The sequence below is a fragment of the Orcinus orca genome, chromosome 9, assembly GCF_937001465.1.
Source record: "Orcinus orca chromosome 9, mOrcOrc1.1, whole genome shotgun sequence".
Taxonomy (NCBI): Eukaryota; Metazoa; Chordata; class Mammalia; order Artiodactyla; family Delphinidae; genus Orcinus; species Orcinus orca.
Genome location: NC_064567.1, coordinates 74,291,028 through 74,310,894, shown reverse-complemented (window position 1 = coordinate 74,310,894; position 19,867 = coordinate 74,291,028). Strand labels below are relative to the sequence as shown.

Genomic DNA, 19,867 nt, shown 5'->3' with positions numbered 1-19,867 from the left:
AACCCGTGTCCCCTGCATCGGCAGGTGGACTCTCAACCACTGCGCCACCAGGGAAGCCCCAAAACTTACATTCTTGCTGGTGGCTCTGATGAAGCCAGTGTCCTAAACACAAGGATCACAATTCATTAAAAAATTGATGTGCAGTTTGCATATCTGAGGGTAGTGAATTCAGTACCTGTTCTCTGGGACAGAGGAGGGAGTTAGAATTTACTAGAAACTACATTGACCACGTGGCTTCATATCATGTGTTAAGTGTAGCTGTCACATCATAATCCATTGTGTATCTACATTCTTCCCCTGGAAGCTGGTATCTAACCGGGCTGTGTACAGACAATTAAATTCAAACATTGGGAACGCCCAAACTATTGGTATTTGACTTTGGGGTATTTACTTCCTGAATTGTTTTCTTTAGATGTTGTTAGCTCTGAGTATTCAGAGGTTAATGGCATGAGAAAGTGATCCTAATACTTCAGCAAATTGGCCACAAAACAGACACTGACTGAGCACTGATGTTATTAGAATAGGAACTTTGGGCAGAACCCAGTCTATATCCTTTACCCACCAAGGGTCATTTAAAAATGGAAGGGCTGCCCCATCTCTTCTTGCTGTATGTTTTCAGTTTCCCCTCTTTTCATTGTCTTCTGTCACCCTTTATCTCTCCATGGATCTTGTCCAGGCCCGTGTCTCTTTAGGGCAGGCAGGGAGGGTGCGAAATGGACTCCGTGGAGAAGAAAGGGGGAACGAGTGAAAACATCTTTCCTAACAATCTCTTTATAACCTGTTGTATCTTCTTGGCTCTTTACCTAGAGGTTTATCTCCCCCTCCCAAACCCATAAATATATTAGAGCTAATGTAAGTTTGGATTTCTTTCTGACTGTAGACATGTTCTTAATCCTGTATGCATAGAGTCACCATTTGCATCAGTGTAACCTTGCCTTTCCGTTAGAGGGTTGTAGGTGGAGGATGTGGTATAAATGGGGGTTTTATCTTTTGTTTCTGGTTATGAAAGGAATATATGTAATGGAGAAAAATTGGAAGTTTGAAAAGATAGAAACAAACAAATCTACCAGTAGCCAATCACACAAAAACCATTACTATTAGCATTTTGGTATATTCTTCTCTATTTGTTTTTTAAGCGTCCTTGACCTTACACTGTCTCTTCAGTTTTACTTACTATTTTTTATTATTATTTTTTGACTTTTTACCAAGATACTTACATATATTACAAGTTCTTTGAAATATTTGTAGTGGCTGCATAACATGTCATCAGGTGCCTGGACTCGCTCGGAGGAGGGGGGAGGAGGGGAGTGCGGGTGGCAGAGTCACAGCAGTAGTGTTTTTAGAAAACCAAGGACTGTAAAACCCTTTCTGGTGGTAAAAAACATACCCTAACAAAGTGTCTCCTCCTCTGTCATTCATGTAGGTTGTGTCAGTTAATTCCGCAGTCACCTACTTTTGGAATGTAGGGCACTTTATTAACCTTGGGTCTCTCGTCTAAAAGCAGATGATCAATGTTAACATACTTTGAATGGGGCTTCTTAAAACATTAGGGTTGTGATTGACTCTAGCTCAGCTGAGTCAAGTTAGAGAAGATATTAAGTTTGTTACCTAGTTTCATGCAGATAAGGAGAAAGAGTGCAGTTGTAGGTGTTTAAAATGAAGTTTAAAAAAATTTGATTAAAACTAAAAATTGGGGAAGTTCTAAAAATGGAACTCCTTATGAAGTACCTCTTAAAGTAATTATGCTTCAGGAGGAGGGGTGAACACAAAAAACTTGGAGTTGCTTTTGGATCTTATACAGCAGACGCATGTAAATCGGCGTCTGAATGACTTCCTCCTAGAAAGTTCGGGATGACAGTACAGGCTGCTTTAATCAGAGGGCTAAGTAGCTCTGGTGTTTGGCCTCTTTCCCTGGTTCGTCTTGGCTTTATAATGTCCCGCCTTTGGGACCAAGGCTGCTCTCTGCTTGACCTCCCCAAGCAAGAAGGTAGGCGGTAACATCACATCTCAACTTCATCGATAGAGTCGTTGGTAAACAGGCCAGCAGGAGAGCTTTGGAGAAGTCAGTGTGGTGCTTTGTAATTGTCGAATGGAGGTGCTTAGACTTCTGAGACAGGCTTTTCAATGAACTCTTTTCTGTTAATACCAATAAATGTGCTTTGAGATGGTAGCAGATATTTATAAAAATAGATAAATTAAAATTCCTTGGCTGATGTGTTCAAGAAATGTTGGATTAAACAGGTTTATTTACTGCAGGAATTCTTTAACATCTTTAATTGACTTAGGGGCATTTTTCAGCTTTAATGAGGGAGGATAAAGTAAGCAACATCCTCAAAACTCATTTTGCCTCATATAATCCTTTTCTAGGAGGACCTCTTTTGATATCTTGATGTAAAAACATTTGTAGCAGAAGCGGGATTTCGTATCTAGGTAGTATGGATGAATGCTTTTCAAACTTTACTGTGGTGTGATTCACCTGGGGATCTTGTTAAGCTTCCCTTCCTTCCTGATTGAGTGCGTCTAAGGTGGCGCCTGAGAGTCTGCATTTCCCGGAAATGCTCAGGTGATGCTGCTGCTGCCACACAGACCGCACGTGGAGAAAGGAGGTAGTTAACTGTTGATTACTAGCCGCTGAGATGGGGCCCGAGGAAGCTTAATACTTGCCAGGTGGTTTTAGTAGCGTTCCAGAAGGCTCCCTCATGAGCTGCGAGAGCTGATTGGAAGTTGCTGATGCCTCTTATGATGAGAGGAGGATTTCCAGAGTGAAACCAGAGAACTAGAGATCCCCTGATCTCCGGGACTTCTGAACACCGCTGGGTGACCTGCGGGGTATGTGCTCTAGATCTCGTTCTGGCCGAAGGGATCACCGTTTCTCTTTGCTGGGACTGTCGCGACCTTTGTGCTGGAGTAGAAAGTTGTCGGGGAGGAGACCACCGTTTGAGGAAAGACTCTATGATGACTTGTTAGAGAAGAAAAAGGGTGTCTAGACAGATGGGAAGAAATAATTTGGCAGGAAGACAGAACGAAGGGGATTCAGTGGAGGGAGAAGGAGATCTAAATCAGTGTCAAGGAACAGAAAGAGTTAGCGTACAGTCAGGGCAAGGAACTTGTCAGCACCAACGCAGCACAAGGCTCATTACCCGTTACAGAGAGGGAGCCTGGGGAGAAAGTGACCCTGGGCTGAACCTGGCCCGTGGTGGCATCTGATGTCAGCAAACGAAGAGAAGTGATAGTTGGGGTGTGGTTGCTGGAAATACTAAAGGAAATACGTACAAGATGTGAATGAAGTTGTGGTTCCATCGTATGGCTGTTAGAGTACAAGGAAGTGGAGGCTGGTGCGTTTCTAAAGTGAATTTTCAGGCTTAAAGAAAAGCTCACGAGGGCTTCCCTGGTGGCGCAAAAAAAAAAAAGAAAAGTTCACGAGAGGAAGGAGGACGTGTGACCCAGGATAAAGAAAGTCTCACGAGCCTGTAGGACTCCAGGGCCAGCTCACTGAGGGCTTGGGAAGTAAGTGAAGGCCGACAGAGCTCGCGGTTTTGTGTGTGATCAGAGCCAGCAGAGGAGGAAAGCATAGGCCTGCTTCTTGGCGGCAAGTGGCAGGATGCGATGCCTCTCTTCTTACCTCCAAAAAGAGGATGACGTTTCAAACGGGGATTGCACGACATAGGCAGCAGTGGAGTGCCGGCTCCTTTAAATGACTTCTGGGGAGTTAGAAAAATGACCTTTTGTGATGCTGCAAGTCCACACGTGGGATCGCAGCACCGCTGTTAGGATTGTTTGCCAAATTGCCAATTGAGGATCTGTGTCATCACCCTGGTATCATTGCACGTGTCATGAATTTTATAAGTTGTGTATGTGAAATTGTAAACTGCCATGGTTAATATCGATCCTGTCAAGTTCTAAAATGAATTCTTAACTGAAAGGTTTGGGAATGCTAAGGGAAATAAGTAGTAGTAACCAGGAGACAGGGTAAGTTGAAAGTGAATTACAGGATTTCTGCTTGGCAGTGTCCAGATCAGACGTTTCTTTAAAACTCTAGGTACAGTCAATTCGTAGGTGAACAGTGGTGGTGGCGGGTTGTTCTCATTGACAGAAGCCTGTGGAAATTCTGCACCCGTTTGGGAAGGGACCATGGTCCCAAGAACCTGATAAAAACTGATTGGTTCTGAGGTAGCTCCTCCAGACTCCTGAGTATGGGAAACAGGACCTCACCCCCATGGGTCACGTGGATGAGTGAAATAGCCAATGTCCAAAAGGTGCTTGCTGTGAAAATCCTGGGCATGTGCCCCATAGAAGAATTTTCTTTCTCTTCTGACCAGGAGGAGCCTTGGGTGAGAGGCAGAGAATTCTGTCAGAGCTGCTCCAGCCTTGCTTTGTCACAGGTACTCTGCCATGTCCTAGGGATGTGGATGAAAAAGATACACCCCTGTCCCCGGAGCAGCTTACAGTGTAGGAAGGGAGACCCACATTCATGTACGTAATAACAGTCAAGTTTGCTGAGTGCCCCAAAACAACAGCGAATGCTTTCTGGGACTTCCCTGGCAACCCCGTGGTTAAGACTCTGTGCTTCCACTGCAGGGGGCACGGGTTCGATCCCTGGTCGGGGAACTAACATCTCGCATGCCATGCAGCTCGGCTGTAAAAAGAAAAAAAAAGGAGCGAACGCCTACTGAGCACGTATGATACAGTGAGCACCTTTGTAAGCCCTTTAATATTTTATGTCAGTGGTTCTCAAAGTGTAGTCCATGAGCATCAGCATCTTCTGGGAACCTATTAGAAACAGATTCACAGCCTCGCCCCAGACCTAAGGCATGCAAAACCTCTCGGATGGGGCCCAGCAATCTGGTTTAATAAGCCCTCCAGGTGATTCTGATGCAAGCGATTTGAGAACCACTATTTTAAGACATGTAACCCTGACAAGAACCTTATGAGCAGATTTCATTTCTCCCATTTAAAGAGATGGAAACAGAGGTACAAAGAAGTTAATTTGTCTACAGATGCCTGACTTTTAAGTGGTACAGAGAGGTTTCGAATCTAAGCAAGGCACATTTAGAGCTCTGCTCCTAACCACCAGACAAGGCTGCCTCCCAGGAGAATAAGGTGCAACGCACAGAGGAAGGAGCTGTAAACTCCAAAAGGTAAAAGGAGTTAAGGTATTAAGAGCTGGATTTTTTTTTCCTTTGCAAACATTTAATGAGAATTAATTGTATGCAATGAATCATCTTACACACCGTGGACATTTATAAATATGAGTGGAATATAGATCCTATCTTTAAGATTCTTATAATGAATTAGGAAAACCTAATATAAATATGTAACTGGAATCTGAAGTACTTTGAAGTAACTAAGAGAGAAATTCTGACGGGGCAGGGAGTGGGGATTTGAGCATATGAATACATTTTGACATAAACTGTACGGAAACTTACTTCTTAAATGTATGAGGAGAAAGGCATTCCAGGCTCAGGGAATATTATGTGCAAGATTCAGATGTTTGAAACAACATGTGTTCCTGGATTTGCTAGTCTGCATTACGGTATAGATTGGAAATTCCTAATTTAAAAGGAGTTCGTGAAACTAATTGCTCCTTGTTTATTTTCACCAACATGTTTTTTTTTTTTTTTTTTTTTTGGACGGCACTGTGTGGCATGCGGGATCTCAGTTCCCTGACCAGGGATTGAACCCACACCCCATGTAGTGGAAGCATAGAGTCTGAACCACTGGGCCACCAGGGAAGTTCGTGTTTGTTTTAATCTTGGGAGCCAATAATTGTTTTGACCTATTTCTTGCTTTTATGTAACATGTCAGTGAAGGTGGAAATGTACCTTAAATAGTTTTGGAGGAAATAATCTTAAATGGCAGCGAGAGATCATTTGGTTCAAAATGAAAAAAATTCTTACTGGTTATTCACAGGGATTTATTGCTAGGGAGATCACAGAGCTCCTCCTGCACTGTAAAATTTGATAATCTAGACCAGGATTGGTACAGTTTTTCTGTAAAAGGTCAGAGAGTGAATCTTTTTGTCAGGAAAACGGTCAGAGGCCATATGTAAACAGAGCAGCTTAACTGTGTTCCAGTAACACCATGAACGCAGTGTGGCAGCTGAGTTTAGCCTGTGGCCCCCTAATCCAGGTCCCCACCTGTTTCACGTCGCTTAGATGAAGGCCGTGGAATGCGCCAGGAGACCTCAGGATGTCCTGTTTGGTGCTATTATTTCTGAGGTTCTGTGTATGGCTTAGTTGAGTAATTGAGAAATAAAAACCAGAACTAGTTTGTAAGTCTTCCATCTGCCAGAAGACTGTATGTTATCACCTTTATTGTTTTGCAGGGTTAAACAGTTTATGTACAAATTGACAAGAAACATCTAAGAGACTAATTTATTTCCAGAGCCGATGAAGGGAAGCAAGATACCTATTCCTGTATTTCTTTTGCTCATTTCTGACTTGGCGTTAATATAGGAAAGGAAAAGAGAACATTCTTTCCTCTTGAAGACCCCACACAAAGTGACTTATTGAAATGTTTTCCACTACAAAGAAATAATTGGTATTCAAATGGATCTTTAAGTTCTAAAACAAGCACATAAATTATTCAGTGTATAAAAATATACTCTTGCTTCATATGTGACCACTTAAGACAGAGTTGAGACACTAGAGAAAACAAGGGGGGAAGGGTGGCAGAGGTGTTGACGGGTTTCATAGGTTTTGAGGGGGTGGTATCATACCTTACTACTTGGCCTGAGAGTCTGGGTCACCAGGCGGTGTGGCAATGGGAAGAAGTTGCCATTGGCAGTTCAGCCCCTGCTGTATACTGTAGAAGGTCCTAGATTGACAGAAGGTTGAAGTCCCTCTGGGGGTTTACGAGGCTGGTTGAGGAGAGATGATCTACACATGCAGATGGAGCCGGGAGGCATATTAGTGGCAAATACTGACAAGTATGGAGTGTTTAGGGGAAGAGATTGGTCACGGGAGGCTCAAGGCTTGGGTAGGCTTCATGTAGCATTTGTGTGGATGGAAGGAAGGGCAGGATGTGGAAATGTAAAGAAATACAGGGAGCAGAGGTCATGGCAAGGGCTTGCACACAGAGGTGAGAACGCACACGGTTTGCAGAGTAAAAATCAGACCAGCCGCCTGGCTAGAGCGGGAAGTTTGCAGGAGAGATGTGCAGCCTGGATTATGTAGACATTGAGGGGACTGGCCACTTGGGTAAAGTCTTGGGATATTGTCTGTGAGCACGTAGGGAGCATAAACTGTTTGTTTTTAAATAAATTATATTTTTTAATAACAAGATGGTATGTAAGGAGAGGTTTTAGGGGAGGTTAATCTGATTTGTGTGAAGGTGCTAGAGGCCAGAGTGGTCAAGGAGGCAAGGAGGGTCATTCTGTTGGGTAGCCAGGATGATAATGTTACAGTGAGAGCAGCTTTTAGTAAAGAAACACATGCTGTATTTTGAATTTTTTTTGAGGATTTATTTGTAGGGAGGAAGGAGGCTTTTATTTTTATTTATTTATTTTTTTGCGGTACGTGGGCCTCTCACTGCTGTGGGCTCTCCCGCTGCGGAGCACAGGCTCCGGACGCGCAGGCCCAGCGGCCATGGCTCACGGGCCCAGCCGCTCCGCAGCACGTGGGATCTTCCCAGACCGGGGCATGAACCCGCGTCCCCTGCATCGGCAGGCGGACTCCCAACCACTGCGCCACCAGGGAAGCCAGGAGGCTTTTATTTTTTTGAACTTTACGTTTTGAAATAATTTCAGACTTAAACGTACAAATAATACAGAGACTTTGCCTTATAACCATCTCCCAGCTTCCCCAAATGTTAACATTTTATATAACCACAGTACACTTGATACACAGTACCAGCATTGACGCTCAAGTAACATTGACACTCAAGTAACTAAAATACAGACCTCGTTCACGTTCTGCCAGCTGTCCTACTAAGGTCTTTATCTTAGTCCAGGATCACACTCAGGGTCACATTGCCTTTCCTTGTCAGTTTCCTTTGTTCTCCTCCAATCTGGGGACCCTCAGTTTTTCTTACTCTTTCATGACTCTGACAGTTTTTGCAGAGCACGAGCTAGCTATGTTGAAGAATGTCCCTCAACTTGGAGTTGTCTGATGTGTCTCATTAAATTCAGGTATGCATTTTGACAAAAATACCCTAAAAGTGCCTTTCTCAGGGTATCGTATCAGCAGGCAAGTGTTGTCAAGTCTCATGGTTGGTGATAAGTTTTATCACTTAGTTAAGGAGGTGTCTGTGAAGCTCCACTGAAAGGTTACTATTTTTTCCTCAGTATTCCTTAATAGCTTGTGAGGAGACACTTTGACACTATGCAGATATCCTGTATCTCGCCATACTTTTGTTCACTAATTTTGGCATCCATCGATGATTCTTGCCTGTAACATTTAGTACTGTGTTCTTTGCCTAATGGTGATATTCTCTTTGCCTCCTTTCGTTGCATTTAGTAATTGAAAGAACTCTATAAGGAAGAGCTGTCTCCCCACCCCTCCCCCACCCCATTTTTTTAATTCAATGATTTATATCAGTATGGACTCATGGGTATTTATCCTACTGGTTTAATGCAATACTTTCATTGTTTTGCTGCTCAAATCGTCCCAGATTTGGCCAGTGGGAGCTTCTTCACGTGGGCTGCTGTGGAAAGGGTTCATGCTGGAGTCCAGGTGTGACCAGGCAGGTTGATTTTACCGCAAGTAGGGGATTCAGTGACACGTGGAGATAAGTAAGCTGACAATTTAACTGTTGACCCCAAATCTTCAGTCACTTGATGCCTAAATTGTAAAGGTTTTTCTGTGATTGCATTAACCAAGGAAGCCCACCCGGCTAGGCAAAATCATTCTCTTGTTTATAAACGCAGAGAAGAAAGACACTTGCCCAAGGAATGAATAGAATCACGTTGATGACACTTTGGGGTTTGTTTCTGTGGTACCTATTGTATATATTTTCCCAGAAGCTGCTGGTTGTTGCCGATCTGTCTCCCTAGGCAGGCAAGATTGTGAAACATTTATAAGTATTCCTAAGCCCCACTTTAATTTTCTCCTTTAGCTTTTAAGTGGGGCAAACATGTTTATACTAGAAGAGAGTCCTTTAGCAGTGGGAAGTAAAAATTAAGTCTAATGCTATGGATGTCGTTAAAAGGGGATGTCCTTTCAGAAGGTATGTAGGTACGATGCCGCTCTGGGGACGTGAGGTTCCTTGGTTTAGGGCTGCGTCTGGGATGGGGTGGATAGAAAACACACACCAAAGAACAGGTGCGAGGTGGGATTTCCTGAGACACTGGCTCTTTGTTCTACACAAGCCAGACTTAGAAGCTCAGACTCAGAGCCCAGGGCTGTTCGGATGGCTTGCACCTCTGCTGTGTTCGGATCACTTGAGTGCGTCAGGCTTCAGAGCAGCAGGCGGATGATGAGAGGTTCAAATTGCCAATTCCCACCACTGGTTTTTATAGTTTTTCTCAGACCGGGGTGCACGTTAAAACTACATTGAAGGGCTTGGAAAAAACCCACGCAGGTCCCTCTCCTATAGGTTCTAATTCTGTGGACCTGAGCTCCTGTTTGATTATTTCTTCAGTTTCCCAGATGGTTCTAATTTACCTCCAGGGTTGCGAACTTCTGGATCTAGCAGAGACAGCTATCTGTGACATCTTTATGCAGTTATCGGCACTTGTTTGTCATGTGATTCTTAAATTAGTTCATTCCATGTTATAAGATAAATGTATGCGGAAGTAACTAAAGACAGGCTTGGGCTGCAAACTCAGGTGAATTTCTTAACCTCTTTAAGTCTAGTTTTGTCATCTGTAAAATGGGATTAAAACCTCATAGTTTTTCAAAAATTAAGCAATATATTGCATGTAAAATATTCAGTACAATCTCTAGCACACAGCAGAAACTGATTTATTACTTAGTAACATGCAGCATGTTACGGTAGAGTGGTGACTTCGGAATCGATCACAATATTCTTCCAGCCCTGGCTGGGTAACTTCCCAGCTCTGGGGCCTTAAGTAAATTCCTTAATTTCTCTGAACCTCAGGGCTCTTGTCTGTAGATGTATGAATAGGTGGGTGCACCTCCTAATGTGGGAAAGTGCTTAAGACAAAGGAGGTGCTCAGTAAGCATTTCTGCCGCCTTCCCTTTCATTCTGTTTTTTAACACATCACAGGGCAGTGGAAAACTCTAATTTTGAGAATATCATTGACTTCGGTTTGGCCAGGCTGTGTTGAGAAGATATTGTTACAGTGGCCTTTGTGGCTGTGACTGACTTTGGGAGCACATCCCTTGGAGCCTCAAGGAATGGTTGGGCCTGATGCAGAAAGAGTTGTGGTGCCTGGCCCTGTGCTTCCACATCAGCACTTGACTCATGTCTCCAGTTTGCATTATGCCGAACTTGTGATGACCGTGTCCTTCTCAAGCCAACTTCCTGGCTGAGTGGGATTCTGTCCTTTTCACCTGGATCAACTAACTTTTTTTTTTTTTTTTTTTTGTGGTACGCGGGCCTCTCACTGCTGTGGCCTCTCCCGTTGTGGAGCACAGGCTCCAGACGCGCAGGCTCAGCGGCCATGGCTCACGGGCCTCTAGCTGCTCCGCGGCATGTGGGATCTTCCCAGACCGACGAACCCACGTACCCCGCATCGGCAGGCGGACTCTCAACCACTGCGCCACCAGGGAAGCCCTCAACTAACTTTTGATTGAGATGCAAGGGTATGCTGGGGCTTAAAAAGGACCTCTCTCCCCAACCCAGGCCTTAGAACTCTACTGCACAGCCTACTGGATCACAGCCTTAATTGTTTTAGTGCATAGTCTCTTAACACATGGGCCCTCTAGTTACTTATGGAGATTTATGGCTTCTTAGAATGATAAGAAATCTAAGTACACTTATTCCACTTTAACATGTTCATTTCTACTTGGTCACCCAGAGTGGGTAAAGGACAATGGCTGAAGGTGACAGCAAGTTGTGTTGTGAACTGAATTCTCAAGTTATCAACAGATTTGGTAGTTCTTGTTGGTTCCTATTTTAACAAAGCAGGTCATACTTCTCTGGTGACTGAAGTGATTCATTCTTTTTCCTTTCCTTTCTCTCTCCCCTTGTAGCCTAAGTATTTTAATTCAATCCAAGGAGAGCATTAAGGCATGTCCTTTAAAAGCTGATTTAAAAATTTGCCTTAAGTCTACCATATAGTTTAGCACGATATTTCCAATGACTCTGAAATAAGTTCCATTTTTGGCTCAGACCCAGCCTCAGAGACTATTAGCATCCAACTTTAGTGGACACCTAACTTTAAAAAAAATGAAAGTAATATATGATTGCTAACCAGTTATCTTTCTGAGTAAAGCCTTCTGAGTTTACTGAGTTATCCTTCTGAGTAAATAAAATTTATTATGAATTTTTTCTGGAAGTTCATTTGTGACTATTAAAGGGTTGCAATTTTCTAACACATGTTTAAAATATGAGGTTTGCACGGAATCATTTAGGGAATCATTTTCTATGGTTCATTAAATTGGAGAGGAGAAGAAATAAATTTGAATTAAAATCTAATTTCATTTGTATTGTTACTAGTCTTCTCTCTATGGTCCATATAAGTCCTTCATGAAAGAATCATTGCATCTAGCTTAAGTAATTCTAGGAAATTGGAAACAAAGGGGGAAAAAGAATCATTTCATCTGGGCTTTATATTTGAGATATCATGGTGAGAGCCATTTAAAAGAGGACACCTGCATCAATTGGACCAGACGTCCAAGATTATAGAGTAAATTGATAGGAAATTAGGAAGAAGAAATGTTCTTCCTGATTTATTTAAAATGTTCTTGAGATCCCGTGTCTTCTGATAAATGATTTCTAAGTTAGAGGATGTATGTTTCTGGAGCTGCCACTGTGCCTGGCAAGGAGATCAATAGGTGCTTCATAAGGGAAATGAACGGAAGTTAGTTGCCACGGGAGTGATGAGATGAAGCCCTGAAATGCTGAGAGGAGAAACAAAACCGAGGGAGTCCAAGATGGGATGAAAACAGCTGAGTAATTGAGTATGAGGGAAAGAATATTGAATGGCGAGGGGTGCATCTTCAAGGATGTCCTTGTGCTACTCTTTCAGGGAAATGTTGGGAGAGCAGTCTGTGAGGTTCTTCCGAGCAGTCATTCTCAGATTCCTGTAAGTTGGCCCATGGTGTTTCCCCAGTAAAATTATGTAACAGTCCTTTCACAGTGTCTATGAAAAATGAGGTAATGGATGGTCAGTTCCTCCACGTTCTTTTTTCTTTAAGTCTTTGGCACTTGCTAGTTTTAGTCAATACCAACAGCTAACGTAAAGTGGTCTCAAAACAAAAGTATAGTTATGGTAGTTATTTTAAGTTGAACAGATCAGTCCTTTCCGGAGTGGTACAGAGAGCGCTGAGCTTCCCCGGCTCAGGTGAGTTTGAGAGCTGCTGTCCTGGAGCGTTCAGGAAGCACAGCTCCCTCGGGGCCAGTTAAGAGCGGGCTTCACAGGAGTTTCTGACAACAAATCCAGGTATTGTGTCCTGTAAAAGGCAGTTCCTGTTAGGTTGCTCTGGTCAATCCCCTGTGGGCTAGGAGCTTATCTAACACTGTTATCTAGTCGGCATGGAAGGACCCCATGGCTTTATTGACTCACCTTACCAATCTTTTGTAACAAGCCATCCACGGGGGAAGTTTCTGTGAAGTGGAATTGTGCGAGTGTAACACTAGTGTCGAGACAGCCAGATTTGGGCTGGCGGCAGAGAGAAAGGAAGCCTTTCTGCTTTCTTTTGTGGAAGTGCCCCCGCCTAATTCTTTAGAGCTTGTTTCTACCTGGAAGCATTCTTTTTAACTAGATTATGTGAAGTAGTTGCTTTTCTGAGCTGATTTAGGCAATTAGATGAGTAATAAAGATTGTCATTCTGGTCTGCCATATTGACTTTTAAAAGGCTGTTTAGGGGAAAAAAAAATCACTTATCATGATGATTCATCTTCAAGTTATAAATCTGGTGTAGATGCAAATTTTAAACTGTTCAGTATTTGAGTAAGTGAATACAATGCCTAGGCTCAGAAGACAGAAGGCCTAGGAAGGGCCGGTTGGGAATGTGTATAGACTAGACCAGAAGGGGTGAGTGGGTGTTTTATTTTAACACATAGCAATTAAAAATGGCCTGTCTTAAACCTTTCTCTTTTTTTCTTGGAAGCCATTGCAGATCTTTAGCAGCGTGTACCAATTGGCATTCCTGGATAAAGAGTCTGTATATTTGTTTCAGTTTAATTAGAAGTACTATGGGAGCTGTGTGGAGTGGGCAAGGGGCTGAGTGAGAATTCTGTCTTAGCTTAAAGTTTGGTAGAAGGTTCAGATGCTGGAAGGCAGTGAGTGGCAGGGTATGTTTTGTAAGTGATTCTAAGAAGTGGACGCGGCGGACTAAAAACTATGGGATCTCAAAAGACAGCAAGCTTTGGAATAGCGGTAAAGAGCTTTTAAACATAGGTTGGAAGCTCAGTAAATGTTCATTTCTCTGTTCCTTTTCCTAAACCGCAACGGGAAATGATAATAATTTTCTATTGCACTTGTACACATGTGGGCGACGGTGCTGCTTACTGGATTGTTAGGTAGGAAAAATAAGCTCCTACAATTCAAATCACTCAGCAAATAGTTGATGCAGAGATATAAATATCTGTAGTAAATGAATAGAAAAATAAACATTTTGTGTGTGTGTGAGGTTGTGTGCTAGAGGCTGTGAAAGCAAAGCAGGTTAAGCTACCAGCACTCCCTCAAGGAGCGTATGGATTCGTTGGGGCAAATGCACACGTAGAGAGATAGCCAGTACTGCAGAGCACCCAGGAGCCGCCATATAAATAGTCAGAAAACAAAGAGCTCCCAGAGGGACAAACTGCAGTGGACTGGGGTGGGTGGGCGGAGCTTCACCCAACAGGTGACTGCACAGACCCGGACTTCAGTGGGGTTCAGGGGTGTAGCAGGGAAGACGGAGGGCTTTCGGTTGTGGAGGACGGTGTGAGCAGAGGCAGGTATGAATCACAGCTTCTTCTGATGAGTAGATCTCATGTTGAGTCAAAGAAGCCATGCACAGAGGTAGAAGAATAGAAATCTGTCGGAGGCAGGCTGTGGTGGGCCCAGAGGGGCAGGCTGGGGGTTCGGACTGACAAGCAAGAAGGGACCTACTGTCAGTTGAGGGGCTATATAGGGACTTCTGTTCAGTTGAGGTTTGCAGGATGGCCTGAGGGGGCGTGACTGGAGCCCAGGGAAATCCACTAAAAAGCCGAAACAGCAGTCCAGGTGTGCAGGGATGAGAGCTGGAGCTCGGGTTGGTGAGAGTGGAAATAGAAGGGAAAGGAGAAATGGGATCAAAATCACACTGAGAACAAAGTGATACATATTCAAACATGCCTGTTTTTCTGTTGCACTTTTTGAAGTTGTGCTCTGTAGGTTGGGAACGGTTCCCATGGAATATCCTGTCCCATTGGGATGAATGTTGACCAGATATTTACACTGAGTGAGAATAAAGATGTTCATCCTCCACGGCCCATGACATTTTTTTGGCTTAGACAACTGCTGGGCCTGCCACGGTCGCATATATTGTGTCCTCATAGTACAAAGCCTTCTGTTTGGTTCTAATTTTCCCCTTTCTTTCTTTTCATATAGACTCTATCAAGAAGAATTTCCAACCCATACCTTGAACCTGCTCCTTCCCAGGTATGATTCGTATCTCTCTTACGGCATTTTCTGAAACAGTGATTCGTCCCTTTGCTCCTGATTACGCCATCTCCTTCACCTGGGGTGGCACGGCCGAAGGTGTTTGAAATGCTCTGATACTTGAGTCATGGATAGGACAAAAATGTTCTCCCATTTTCCAAGTCCTCTGCATGAATGCATTATGAACATGGCAGAGTTCATATATAATATAAATATTTTCAATTTGCTGTATGATAGAAATGCTGTATTTTTAAAATACTGGATATTTTACTCTGAAAACTTTGTGTAAAAGGGGCCTATTTATATTTATTGTTATCTAATAGTAGAATATCCCCGAATGCTCATTGAAACAAGGTGGGGATGCCTTCATTACGTTGTGTTAAAAAAAAAAAAATCAGCTGACAGGGTTGCATATTTTAGAATAACAGGAGACTCTGAGCTTTGTGAGGGCGGGACCGTTTTGGCTTTGCTCAGTACTGCATCCCCAGCATCTGGAATGGGACCCGATAGCTGCTTAGTGTTTTTTGAGTGACTGAGTGAATGAATACTGGTACATTGTCAGGACTAGTCAAGTGTCAGCTGACTCATACGTCTTTTATGGCGATACTTTCTGTTATCGGACTTAAGTTGTTTTTTTTTTTTTAATAGATTTAACGTGTTAAAAATAAATCATTACCTGTCCTTCACATTTTCTTCTTAGGTTGTGTTTAGGAGGTGATTACAGGAAAATTAAGGGAGTGTAAGGATAGGGTTGAAGTGTTCCGGATCAAGTTATAGTCAATATATTATCAATTTGTTTGCCTTGGGAGAAGACATAAAATATTTTGTAGGTGCAAAAAGAGTTCAGCAAGAAACAAGTAAACAGATGTTAGCATGCACCCTCAATATATCTTCACTTTCATGAGCCTTTACTTAGACGGTTCATTTTCATTTAGCTTCCTTTGTGAAGCAACATTGCCCTGTGGACGAAGCTGCCAATTATAGAAAAAGGAGGTAGTTTATAAAGTGGGACATAGACCTCTCCAGATCTGAGGAATACCCTGCTTCATCCTCCAAGAATCAGAGATGCATATGGACAAATCAGAAGATTAAAAAAAGAAGCTATATGAAATTTTTATCTGCTAGATGGAATTGTGAAGTAGATGAAACCAGGATGCTTGGCATTAACTGTAAACTCTGCAGTTGAGTGAAGCTTGAAAGCAAAGCACACAGAAGCCTGCTATTAAATTGTGTCATGGTGAGAGATGCTTGCTAGATAGGAAAAAATTATTTTCCCCGCTTCCAAGACATTTACAAGTATGCATTTATCAATATGGCAGAGTTCATATATAAATATTCTTCAATTTGCTGTATTGGTACAAACATCGTATCTAAAAAAACAGGTATTTTGCCCTGGAAACTCTGTGTAAAAGGAAGTTATATATAGTTAAAGCAGTTAAGTGTTTTAAGCTTAGGGACTTGGCCATAACTTTTTCTATATAGTATGTCATTGGCAGCTCACAAATTGTCACATCATTGTTCTGAATTCTCAGTGAGTCTTTGTCTTTTCTGTGTAGATTTATGGAGAGAATTCTTCTTGTGCAGGAAGAGCACTGAGGAATATTATCATCGTTCAGGCAGCTGACCTGATAAAGGACAGGGTGAACCTCAAGGGATTTTACAGGTAACACAGTTTCCTAACACCTTGTCAGAAATTCTCCTTGAGAAAAAAACCCCAAAACATGTTAAAGACATAACCTTGATCACAGAGAGATGGGCAATTATCAGTAGAAGGAGGGTCGGTTTGTTTGAAGTGTCTATTTGGGATACTGGTGGTGTGGTGACTTTTCTCTTAATTAAACTTAGCCGAGTGTTTCACAGTTGGACTCCTGGTCTGAAGATAGGGAGATGACAACTGGAAGATTACAATACCATAAAGAATAGGGAGAGTACTCGGAATAAATGATAACAAAAAAAGTAGGAAAGGGTCTCAGAAGAAAGACATTTCTTTAAGTTAACTAAAGTTAGCTTTATCACAAACTCATTACAGTCATTTTCTTTTTTTCCATTCGCCACAGATGGGAAAAATTCCATCGTGGGCTGGCTTTTGGGGATAGTGGTTCCCAACCTATTTGAGTAAGACGACCCCCCATCCTTTTTTCTGAGGCATAGTTTACATACAGTAAAATGCACAAATCTTAAGGGTACAGCTTGACGAATTTTTAATCATTACATACACTTATGTAACTACTATCCACATCAAGCTTTAGGGAGTTTTCACACCCTAGATAATTTCTTCGTGTCCCTTCCCTGTCAGCAACTATCTCATGCCAACAACTTCTTTCTGATAAAAAAAAATTTGGCAGAATCAGTAATATTGGCACCATTGACCAACTGTGTAGTGGAGACGAGAGAACTATAATGAATTAACACTTTAAACTCCCATGTTAATTAATCACAGTATTTCCGTAGGTTTTGACACATTCGGCATAGGTTAGATATGATTTATTCTGTTGACAAACAATGCTTTTGTGTATATGGAATTGTGAACCTCTTGAGAAAGCTCAAAGGTCACTGCCCCACCCTCCCATAAGGAATTCACAGCCCAGGGTCTGAAAAACCACTGGTTTAGAGCCTAGGCCAAGCAGACACAACAGGCTGGAAGACAGGCTGTGGTGATTGTTGGATTACTTCACGTAGAGCTCCCCCCGCCTTTTTAAAAAATAGATGGTGGTATCAACTTTAGACAAGTCTAATTTTTTTCCCCTTTTTTTTTTAAAACTGACACTGCATGTATGGGCATCCCTCAGAGTTACTGCAGGTTTGGTTCCAGACCACTGAAGTAAAGCAAATAGCACAATAAAGTGAGTCACATGAGTTATTTTGTTTCTCAGTGCCTACAACAGTTATGTTTACACTCTAGTCTATTAAGTGTGCAATAGCATTATCTAAAAACAATGTACATACCTTAATTTTGAAAATATTCCTAAAACTTGCTAACCGTTATCTGAGCCTTCAGCAGGTCATCATCTTTTCTGTTGGTGGAGGGTTTGAAATATTGTGATAAGTACCAAAAATGAGACACAGAGACACAAAGTGAACGAACGCCATTGGAAAAATTGGCACCGATAGACTTGCTAAATGCAGGGTTGCCACAAACCTTGAATTTGTAAACATGATATCTGTAAAGTACAGCAAATGAAAGTGCAAAAAAATGAGGTCTGCCTGTGTAAGTCTTTGGGTTTAGTTGTCAGCAGGCTCATAGGATTCATTTCAGTTCCCACATGAGGCTGTATGTAGGATGTGTCCTTGTTCTCAGTTTTGTTTCTGATTGGATATAGATTGAAAAAGAATTGGGAGATGTACATTAATCAGGTTCACGGAAAAGAACCATCCATCCAAGTAAGAACATGCCTAGGGTTTAGTGGGAGTAGAATGTGGAGAGAGCATGAGTCGTCCTATTTCAGATTCCAGGTGATCAGGCCAGAACCTCCTTTCTTTTATAATCTAAGGACTGATGAATGCTCTGGGTTTAGAGACAAAGTGCTAATATGATTGCCTAGCCTGGGTCATTTTCATTCGTCTGGTAGTAAATTGAGCAAAGCGTTCTCCATGTACCCCATGAGAATTACTTTCGCAACTTTGAAATATTTTCCATTTATTTGGTACTATAGGAAAAATCATACTAGTTTTTTGAGGCTTCATGTAAGTGTGTAAATACCACTGCCCCACTGACATTTGAGATGAGGGTTCTCTCTGCACTACTATGAATTAATTACTAAAAATGTAACCGGAGACAGAAGGAGGCCAAGAGAAAGCGAATTTTCAACTTCAGAGATTAGTAAAATTAAGGTTTTGTTATGGCAGTCGCATTGGCCTTGGAGCCAGTCACCTCCATATCACAATGTTCCTGTCAAGTACGGCAACGCTAGTTAGATCTGCATGTACTCGGAACAGTTGCTGGATTCAGTACAAGACTGAAAATACACGGGGAGTAAGAACTGCCGTGGGTGTTCACATTCCTCCCTTCCAGGCATCTCTGATTTCTCCACTGCTCTCCCCTCAGTCCTGGAGGTTTAGGCATTTAGAATGGATTGTTGCTGATCTGGTCCACAAGTCAAGGGGGTGTGAGTTAACGGCAGCGGCAGCTTACCTCATTTTGTTTGCTTTGGTGGCGTTAGTGATAGTGTTCATCCTTACCCCAGTGATGTTTTGCCTGGTGCAGATGGATTGCTGAAAGCGATTCGAAACATAACTTGTTAAATTGGGGATGGGGGTAGAAAGAGATCATGTGCCCCCGAAACAGTAGCTTGCTCCGAGCGCGGGAGCCTGATTATTCAGTAATAACTACACATGACAGCAGTCACGGCGGGACCGTGTTTTAGCATATCCACTCAGCCCTGCACCTCCCCAAGACAGAGCCCTTCCCAATGAGAAGGTGGGGCTGGGTCACCGGCATCACCCGGCAGCCGGTTAGAAGTGAGGGCTCGGAGGCTGCACCCAGCCACACTGCATCAGAGTCTGCACGTCAACAAGATGCCCCAGGGGACTGACTCCTACTAAACACCAATTTGGGAAGCCCTGGTCTGAGGCACGTCTTCCTCATCAGCTGTGAAGAAACAAGCCAACGCATCTGTCCAGTCACCATTTGCAATTTGACAGTTTAGTTTGTTTAGTAAATGTTTTGCTGTATCCTGCCGTGTTCCAGGTGGTGTCAGACACAGAGCAGGCTGAGGAGCTGCCTGTATTGTTCTGAGAATAAGGAATAAGATGATAAAAGTGCTTTGCAAGCCCAAAGATGCGGGCTAATTGACAGAGGTGTTGAGGAATTAACACTTTGAGCCTTTAATATGAAAGGTGTCCTGTAGAAGTTAAATTTGACGGTTTGGTCTAATTGCCTGTTTTGTTGCAATCTGTTTTCTTGTTTTGTTTCAAAAAACATCCATTTATTTGACTGTTAATCTTATGTCTTAATGCCAACCTGCAACTGGAATTGTAGAGCTGGTACAATCTGGAATTGCCTTAACGGCCTCAGAGTATCTTACAAATATTTACTCCCAAAAAGTGATACTTTATCTAAAGTAGAATATTTGTTCAGATATCTCAGCAGAAGCGTTTACTACCTTATTTTTCCGTCACTAAAGAAAACGTAGCATCTCATGGCATTTCTTCATACTGTTGGTTACTGTGTGATTT

At 42.6% G+C, this 19,867-nt stretch overlaps 1 protein-coding gene across 4 annotated transcripts in view; it reads left to right on the top strand.

Annotated features, from left to right (window-relative positions):
• Positions 1-19,867, top strand: part of RAPGEF5 (Rap guanine nucleotide exchange factor 5) — a 219,383-nt gene that overhangs the window by 25,256 nt on the left and 174,260 nt on the right. For all 4 annotated transcript variants that reach the window (XR_004486903.2, XM_033440477.2, XM_033440473.2 and 1 more), the window contains exons 2-3: positions 14,642-14,692; positions 16,249-16,355. Coding sequence is in view for 3 of the 4 variants with exons in the window: in XM_033440477.2 (XP_033296368.1) it covers positions 14,642-14,692; positions 16,249-16,355 (158 nt within the window). In the remaining variant the exon portion in view is untranslated. The remainder of the gene's footprint in view (positions 1-14,641; positions 14,693-16,248; positions 16,356-19,867) is intronic.